Here is a 10,021-nt window from a genome sequence, read left to right as displayed (position 1 = left end):
GCCTGTGTACTGGACTTCAGCACTCCTGATGGTTTGTTTGGGTTCGATGTGGGATCTGGGATGCAGGATCTGGGATTTGGGATTCTAAGATGCAGGATCTGGGATGCGGGATCTGGGATGTGGGATCTGGAATGCAGGATCTGGGACTTGGGATTCTAAGATGCAGGATCTGGGATGTGGGATCTAAGATGTGGGATCTGGGATGCAGGATGTGGGATCTGGAATGCAGGATCTGGGATTTGGGATTCTAAGATGCAGGATCTGGGATGTGGGATGTGGGATGCGGGATCTGGGATGTGGGATCTGGGATGCAGGATCTGGGACTTGGGATTCTAAGATGCAGGATCTGGGATGTGGGATCTAAATGCGGGATCTGGGATGCAGGATGTGGGATCTGGAATGCAGGATCTGGGATTTGGGATTCTAAGTTGCAGGATCTGGGATGTGGGATCTGGGATGCAGGATCTGGGATTTGGGATTCTAAGATGCAGGATCTGGGATGTGGGATCTAAGATGCGGGATCTAAGATGCAGGATCTGGGATGTGGGATCTAAGATGCGGGATCTGGGATGTGGGATTCTAAGATGCAGGATCTGGGATGTGGGATCTGGGATGCGGGATCTGGGATGTGGGATCTGGGATGCGGGATCTAAGATGCGGGATCTGGGAGCTCCAGCAAGGTGTTGGATCTGCACCAGACCTTCTCAAACCCCCTGGATCAAACTAAAAACACATTGAACAGGAGCGACAGAACAAACACTCACTGATCAACCAGTGGATTTGGGTGAAAGGCACCATGTCAGATTGTGTATCAGCGTGTGTGTGTGTGTGTATGAGAGAGTGTGAGTATGTGTTTTTGTGTGTGAGAGAGAGAGTGGATTTGTGAGAGAGTGTGTGAATGTGTTTGTGTGAGTGAGTGTGTGTGTGTTCCTGTGTGTGTGTAAGAGAGAGAGTGTGTGAGTGCCTGTGACTGTGTGTGTTCGAGTGTGTGTGTGTGTGTGTGTGTGTGTACATGTAGTGGTAATGGGATTGCAGCAATTAGAAACATTGAAATATTTGCGTGAGAAACAGAATGAATTCTAGAAGAGACTCAGATCGGTGTGGGAGGCCCAAGAAACTGATTTCCACACACATTCAGTTAGTAATGCTGAGGTCACAGGGTCAAACGCAGCAAACACATGTGCTGTAAAGTGTGTGTGGTGCATTGAATTTACTGCAAGCTTAACTTTATCAATGTAATCTTGATTAGTTTCTTTGTTTTGTTTTTCAGTAAAATCTTAATATTTGATTCAAGAGAATATATCTTGCAAACAAATATTTTTCTCCTTCACTGTCAGGCACTAAATCTTATGCCTAAACAATAATAAAACACACAAGTCTGTGTGTGTGTGTGTGTGTGTGTGTGCTTGTGTATAATTTATTATTTATACAATTTATTTTGATATTCTTTCTGTTGATAGTTTTCACACTGTTGTTGCATTGATCATTTGGCAGATTGTTTATTTTGTGTTAAAGGAAAATGTAAAGAAAAAAGTCAACATGTTACACTGCAAAAAAAAAATATATATATATTTTTGTATTTTTGTCTTGTTTTCTATTTAAAATATCAAGAAATATCTGCTAATTGGGGTCACAAAAATAATATTATTTTCTCTTTGAATTAAGATTATTTTTCTGACCCCATTGGCAGACATTTGTTCTTGTTTTAAGCACAAACTCACTAAATTTTTGAGGATCTTGAAACTATCTTGATTTAAGAATGTTTAGATATTTGTGCTGGAAAACAAGACAGAAACACTGAGGAAGAACATCATTTTTTCCATTTTACTTGAAAACGGCATATATTATTAGGAATTGATTGGATTAGCCGCGTTTCCACTGTCGGGCCAGTGCGAGCCAGGGCTTTAAACGGGCCGTGCCGGGCTAATAGCACCGGGCCTGCGTTTCCACTGTCGGGCCAGAAGCTCCACAGCGCTTCACTAAAACACGCCCGTAACACGCCTCTCTGGAACAACGTCACACTAACCCATCATTTCACCAACAAATAGAAGTTTTATCAGAAAACTAATCAGAAATCACTGGAAACAGCGTTGAAAACAAACATGATAAAAGCGGCCGTTTGCTGGCATTTTTGTTGTTTACTTGAATATTTAAAACCCAAGCATCGATGTTTTACCACAGGTTTACAATAAAAAGTGATACACTGATCATAATGAATTAATTTATGTCAAAACTGCACATTAGTCACTCAGAAATAAATTACCGTTAGGTCTATTTCACAAAAGAAAGAGGAGGTAGAGGACAGACTTACTTCTTCAGTCGCGTCTGTTTCTGTTTATCTGGTAGTTACAGGACATATTTACATCACATTTAGAAAGAATGATAATTCCTACAAATATATGCCACCAAAAATACGACCTGAGGAGCTTTAGCACTCTCTCGACTCCCATACAGATATTTTCAGTCAGAGAAACAGAGGAAGCTCCCGAAAAAAAAAGTTGCTTTATTTTATGATATTCCGGTATAAAGAGACGAGACGTAGGCTACTGACAGATCAAATAAAAACATGACTGTGATAGCCTTTATGATTGGTCTGATTTCTTCAAGCGTTCACTATGTTTTTTTACTATGCTTATCTTCAAGCGTTTACTATGGTAATGGTTAGCGCGCATAGTCTTTTGCATCAAACAGAAGGCATTCAAACATGAACGCGAGTTAAATTATTTTAGAAGTCTTTAATGCTGACAAAATCATCCGGCGCTGGCGTCTCCCGACTCAGGTGAACTCCGCCTCTGTTCGTAACCACTCCTCTAGCCCGAGCTGGCCCGCTTTGGCCCAAGGTATTCGACGGGCCAGAAATCCTGGCCGTTGGCCCCGAGTAAGCCCCGATCAAGCCCCGGAAGTGACAGTGGAAACGCGACTGGCCCTGGCACGCACTAGCACGGCCCGGCCCTGGCCCGACAGTGGAAACGCGGCTATTGTGAAAAACTGGGCATTGCTATTCAAAAATAAAGAGAGCTTAGTGACGCCAGCTGAAAATAAAACAAAAAAACATTTTTGAGTGACATGTGAATGTTATTATTGATTGTGACTTCTGTCTCGGTTGTCTCTCCCCCAGTAAGCGCTCGGTAACACACGCTCAGCTGATGCACGATAAGGGCCGAACGCTGCAGGACTTTAAGAGACGCTTGTGGCTTCAGGAACTTCTTCATGAAGTTCACACGGCTGAGATCCGCGAGGCTCAGCAGCCGAGGGGCGGAGTCAGCAGCGGAGGGGGAGGCGGCTTCACCGTCGCCGTGCCGATGGGAGTCGGCGTCTCCATGGGAACGGGAACCGCGCATCCGAAACCCGCCGGCGGCACCAAGAATCTGCCAATCAGCTTCCGTCTGGAGGACGAGGAGGGAACAAACCTCCCGCAAGAAACCAACAAGTCGCAAACGTACAAAGAGAGCACGATGAATGCCATCGGGAAGAGGAAGAAGAAAGGAAGAGTGGGGAAGAGGAGAGAAGGGGAGAAGAGGAAGAGAAGAGCTCGTTCACTGGAAGAGTTCGGCAGCGGCTTCCACCTGGAGTGGGCGATGCACTAAAACACTGTCAGTCTTTGACAACGGTACGTTATTGTCTGATCAGATACTCATCATTAGAAGAAAGGGGTGTAACGATGCCCTCATGTCACGATTCGACACATATCACGATACTGAACTCACGATACCATATTATCACGATACTCCAAGACATATGATAAAATGTTTTTTTTAAAAGTCCTGTTGATTAAAATTTTAAATTTGATATTACATTGTTCGTAAATGAATAGTCTTGGACTTGATGCTGGAAACCCAATGAACTATAGAGACACCAGAATAACAATATTCATGATTCTGAAGCTGAAAATACAGAATTATTGTAGATGAATATGTTTCACTGACTGGATATATTTAAAATAATGTATAAGCCACTTTTACTGGTAACATCAGACATTTGGCATTATCAGGACCCACAAATATGCATTATTATACATTATATTCAACACTATATGTAGTAGTTTAATGTAGTACTGACGCTAAAACTCTAAACTAAAACTAAAACTTGAAATTACTTTCTCACAGTAATTTTTATTTTGGGTGAACTATCCACGATACATATTGTTGCATTTTTGTATTGCGATATATTGTGACACGATATATTGTTACACCCCTATTAGAAGTACACGGTGCATTCAAGTCACGGATATTTGAGTAATTACGATTTTTTTTAAGCCCTGAGTTTCAGGAGTCATTAAGAAAGGTGGATGCAGCATTTGTATTAATGGTACATTTGTTCAAATTAATTAATTTACAATAAAACTATCTTAAGTTACATGTACAAAATGCCATACACTGAAAAAATAAATTAACTGGTTTTATTCAAGTCGAAAATATTATTAAATATTGCTGAATTAACCTAAATACATTTATACCGACAAAATAAATTGTGGGTTAAATCGAATAAAAAAAGGTAACAATAGCAAGTTACCACTTTTTGCAGTTACATAATGATTCAGTTTACTCATTCGCCTTCATAAAGCAGAAGCTCACCCGATGTGCATTATTTATTCATTATGCAGATGCAGAGTTTTAAAAAAACGTTGAATTTTATACAGAAAAGGTCACATTAGAGATGTCATTTTTGCACGTCGTAATTACGATTTAAATATGAACATGAACGCACCATTTGATACTAACAAATTGCTACATTGAAATAAATGGTAGTGGTTTATTCAACTCAAAATTATTATTCAACATCACTAAATCAACCTAAATACATTAATTCATGCCAACAAAGTTCATTTGTATGGGTTAAGTCAAGTAGAAGTTGCTCTTTAACGTAACAATTGTAGTTTTAAAACACATACGTTTACATTAAATACATCTAAAAATGTATATATATATTAAATAACAAACAGCATTATTTTTACTAAGTATTTGTTTTACTATAAAAACCAAAAATGTAAAAAAAAAAAAAAGATTGAACAATAATAAATCAGTTCATTGAAATATAACAGTTTTGCCTTTTCTCTTTCAGATCCGTGAGGACTTTTGAAACGGACACCTAAATGCTCATGTTACCGTCCACTGTAAAAGTGAGAGGAAAATATTTATTGTCTGTAAATATTCTCAATGCGCCCGAACAGTGACAATGACAAATAACGATACTGCTAAAGCATTATTACAGCTCCACCGAGCTGCAGATTTGGATCTTTGTGAATACTTTGCTTTGTTTCTTTTTCGGTTTCCTTTTTATTCTTTTTTTTTTTTTTTTTAGGACTATGCCTCTATTACGGTGTCAGAATTCCTGTAATTTATTTTGTTTGAATGGTGTATTTATTTTGTAAAGGTATCAAGGTGCTGCTGACCTTCTATATTTTTGTACTATAATGCACTTTAGATATATAAATATAGAAATATATACAAGTCATTTTGTTAATGGACGTATTTTGTGGTTCAGTTGAATGAAGAAGACTATAGTCATGCCCACCTCTCTGTTCATTGTATGTTCATCAGCTTTGGCATCCATGTTTCTGTGAGTCTGTGCCAAAACTTAGTGAGCTGCCTAACTAGACAGCATCATAGACTCATTCCCTATCCCAAGGCATCCTTCACATATACAAGACAGTCGCAGAAAGCTTACTAAAATCAAACATCCAACACTCAAAAATGTAAAATTTATGTATTGGAATTGCATATTAAACTTCCATTCATTTGGATTACGCCGTTTTAACGAACTAATAAACTTTCTTTCTTTTCTAATAAACTTTTTTCACGTTAATTTAAAAATTTAACTTTTTTGCGTACAGATGATAACATCAAAATGATCCCTGTTCACACAGAGCCGCGAAAACTTTACAAAGTGACATCGCCATCTACTGGCCTGATAACAGAATACAGCTTTTTTTTCTTCTTTTTTTAAATCCTGGTTATTGTGCATTTAAAACACTCAGTTTATTAGTATTATCACAGAAATCTGACCTGTTCATTGATGTATGACTGACAAATATGCATCACATTAAGATTATTAGTTTATGTTGAAACTAATCCAAGTTAATGGAAATTTGATATGCAATTCAAATGCGTAATCTTACACTTAGGCCTGAATATTTATTTATTTTTTGACTGAAGATGACTGAAATGTTATTCATGCATTAAGTACCCCATATTTGTGCATTTATTTTCTGTTGTTTAGCTTGTCAAACTCAATAGTCTCCTGCGCACACCACTGTTTTTTCCAGATCAGCCGTTTAAGTTAGGATGCAGCTCACTAGGGTTTGCAGACGGGCTTTTGTACAGTCTATATGTTTATCTTGGGTTTCTTTCCTGCTGACCTGGACGAGCCCCACTTCATCACATCAGTAAAGAGTAAAGAGAGAGAGAGCGCCACCTATCGGCCACAGCTGAGATCACACAACCACACAACGATCTTCTGTACACGACCAGCACACGTTATAGAATAACTCTTGTTGTTTTGCACTGAGAGAAAAAAAACATGTACTGAATGATTAAACATCTGACTTTTCCTGCAGTGTCTGGACTTGTGTGTGTGTGTGTGTGGTATATTTGATTGTGTGTATCTCAGGTTCAGAGAGTAAAGAACAAGGGAAGCTTCAGCCGAGCGTTTGGCTCATATCGCACATTCACTTCTGATGTTGCTCCTGTGCAAACGGGAAAATATTCCACCACGAGGTGGAAAAATGTGTGGAAAAATCAGGCCGTAATGAACGGACAGCGTTTGAACTGGAGTCCGTCTGCACGGCCGTTGAAGTTCAGCGTGGAACTAAAGTTGTCAAAAGTCTTGTGTGGAAATGCAAATCGCTGATTAAGGCCAAGAACAGTTTCCGCGAGCACGCGAACGCTTGGCAGTCCGGTTAAACGCACTTAATGTGTTCTTGAGCTACTGTGGTGGCAGCAAACCTCAGCACTCAAGAGGGCGATAGAGTTTCCTTCAAATGTTTGTACCGTTAAACCAGATGTGTTATTTTTCATGTAGCCACTATAAACATGTCAACAGTTCAACTTTAACTCACTTGCTCAGCGAGATTCTCTTAAAAAATTTTGCTCTGCCATGACTTTAGTTGACCTGAAAGAGAAAACTGGCCAATTTATGCTAATTCCCGCTATAGCTCTATACGTAGCTTTTTAAAGGGTTAGTTCACCCAAAAATTTAAATACTCACCCTGATATCGTTCTAAACCCGTAAGACTTTCGATCAACTCAAATTAAATTCTTTTGTTAGAGATTTATATCCCTCCATTGACAGGCTACGCAACTACCACTTTCACTTTCACACTTCAAAACGTTCACAAGAGATCATTAAACTAATCCATATGAATTGAGCGGTTTAGTCCAAATTTTCTGAAGAGAATTTATAGGCTTTTATGTATTCTTGCTTACAGAAGCCATGTCTTTTGTAGTCTTGTTTTCTCATGAGCTAAGATAAAACTTGGCTTAAAGCTAAGATAAAAGAGAGCTTTATTCAAGTTATATGCATTAGAAATATGGGAACATTTCCCAGGTCCCTCTCTCTCCCAGAGCATTAACATTCATCTTTTCCATGGCAGAGAAGGGGGTCTTTGGCACTTGGCATGCTGGGAATTAATTCAAATTCTCTGACATTTATTTGTTTGACTTTGATGAAAGTCACACAAGCAGTTAATGAAGGCTGAGATCAGCAGTGCGGATGGAGCGTCACGCTATGGGATTTTGTCGTTTTTTCCCACTTTCCACCATGCACTACTCTCACACAGCTTTTACAGGCTACAAGAACTATTTACTCATTTTGGGATCATTTCAGGATAACATACCAACAGATTTGTCAGCATGTTGTCGACATACTGTAAAGTGACCCCCCTCAGATCAGTCAGACCACACAGACTCGACTCAAAGCCGTTTACAACAAATCATATTTTGCTCCTGAATATATCAGACTATCACATTTCAGCAAGATGATTCACTGTTGCATTCAGATAAATAAAAATGGGGAGTAAATTGAGACCTTTGCTTAAGTTTCATACGTTTAGATGTGGGGGAAAAAGATCATCACACTAAAAAAAAAAAAAATTGCTTTTTCATTGTTGTTTCTACCAGAGAATAAAAAAGGTAACTGACTTTTTCTTCACAATTCAGACTTTCATTATAGGCTATCTGGGCAATTCTGAGAAAAAAGTCTTGCAATTATGACTATTTTTCACAATTCAGAATTCATAACTTTTACTCAGAATTCTGTGGGAAAAAAAGTAAGAATTGTGAGATATAAACTTGCAATTTTGTTTTTTTGTTTTTCTTGCAAAAAGATGTTGTTTCTGAGTTGTTGGAAAATGCTTAGAAGACTTTAGAAACTTGTTTCCGCCACAGAAGAAAAAAGGAAATTGTGACTTTTTATATCACAATTCTAACATTTTCTTGCATTTGCGTGTTTCTGTCTCGCAATTCAGACTTTATAACTCGCAATTCCAATTTTTATTCTCATAATTGAGTGATATAGATTCACAGTTGTAAGTTAATAGAACATTTTTTTAGATGTAAACTTGCAAATGCGAATTGTGATTAAAAAAAAATGTCACAATTACCTTTTTTATTCCATGATGGAAACAAGTTTCTACAGTCTTCTGAGCATTTTCCAACATCTCAGAAACAAATCCAGCACATAAATCTTGTGAATGACTAAAAGTACTAGAACTCAGTGAAGGAGGTGAGCTGATTTCAAAGCTTTTCAGGCTAATAATCACCTCACTATAAAAAAGAAAAGAAAAAAAAGTTGCTGCCTTAAAAATATCAAGTACAATCAACTGGGATGTTTAAGTAATTTCAACTTAAATTACATTAAACCCGCTTAAAAAGAGTTGAATCTTGTTTAACTTATTTTGATGATGTAAAAACATATGCTCATAACTGATTGATCATACAACAGTGCTGTTGTGACAGGCGGGTCACAGCTGGCAGGACTTCTGTGGTTCCTCCAGGAGGAAAAGCAGGATAAATAATCAAACGAGAATGAAACCCCACCTGTAAAACTCTATCAGCGTGTGGGAACAAGACAGACAGAGAATGGAGCCGTAATGGCGGAAAGTCTGAGTGTTTCTTTGATGTTCTGCAGGGAAAGAAAGCATATCGTCAAACACACTTAAACTATAAAGAATGGACGTGCTTTTCTTGAGTCTTCAGGGGACGGTGTGTGTTATTTAATTGACCTAATTACCGCTCGAACCAAAGGCTGATTTTCACATTCAGCGGAGTAATTGCAACGGTCGCGCTGCGGTTTGTTCTCGTGAAGAAGACATAAAAAAACTCGAGTCGGTAGTTCGGGCTGTCCGAGCGAACTGGATCGGACAATTACCTCCTCCAGCAGAGAAATCAATCGGGCCTCAAGCGTGGGAAACATCTGTACAATTTAGATGGGCGTTTGCTGCCGAGCCATGAAAATTACCCAGGATTATTGGTTTCAGAGGATTTCCTTGCCAAGCCAACGGCTCTGTACCTGCGCGCAACGGTCTTAAACACCCTGTGAGGTAAAGTAGTGCCTCGGACTAAAATGAGGTAGTGCCGATTGCTTTTCAACACGGCTCCATGCATTGTGATGAAAAAGCTTTCCGTTTAAACAAACACTAACAGGCCGGCCGCCGACAGAGAGGAGGAAAAACAGGCTTTGGCTCTCAGGACCGTGTTTTAAACCCCGGCCTCGAATCCTTTAATAACAAAGAGAGCCGAGTGTGATTTTCAGAGCCGCTAAAGCAGTTCAAACAGAGTTTTTCAACCCTCAAACGTCTGATTGTTGCTCTTGTTGAATATTAAGAAAATACCTCCCAACTCTAATCTGCTCACATTGAAATAGGCTACGTGCTGTGTATATAATAAATAATTAAAATGATATTGACCCCATGACATACATTTTTTGACTTTTTGTCCGTTTCTTGACCTAAAAAAAAAAAAAAAAAGTCTTTCTATTATGGGAATCTTCTCTTCTTTAGAGAAGATATTTGAGGATGTAGGCT

At 38.9% G+C, this 10,021-nt stretch overlaps 1 protein-coding gene across 3 annotated transcripts in view; it reads left to right on the top strand.

Moving 5' to 3' along the window:
- pthlha (parathyroid hormone-like hormone a) overlaps nt 1-6,555 on the top strand; it is a 21,236-nt gene extending 14,681 nt beyond the window's left edge. For all 3 annotated transcript variants that reach the window (XM_084111002.1, XM_084111001.1, XM_084111003.1), the window contains 2 exons: nt 3,119-3,610; nt 5,062-6,555. In XM_084111002.1, coding sequence (XP_083967128.1) covers nt 3,119-3,587 — 469 coding nt within the window. In that variant the 3' untranslated portion in view covers nt 3,588-3,610; nt 5,062-6,555. The remainder of the gene's footprint in view (nt 1-3,118; nt 3,611-5,061) is intronic.
- Nucleotides 6,556-10,021: the final 3,466 nt, after the last annotated feature.

This window comes from Abramis brama (genome assembly GCF_963993115.1).
Source record: "Abramis brama genome assembly, chromosome: 4".
Classification (NCBI taxonomy): domain Eukaryota; kingdom Metazoa; phylum Chordata; class Actinopteri; order Cypriniformes; family Leuciscidae; genus Abramis; species Abramis brama.
The sequence above is the reverse complement of the archived record's forward strand: the minus strand, read 5'-3'. Positions and strand labels throughout refer to the sequence as shown.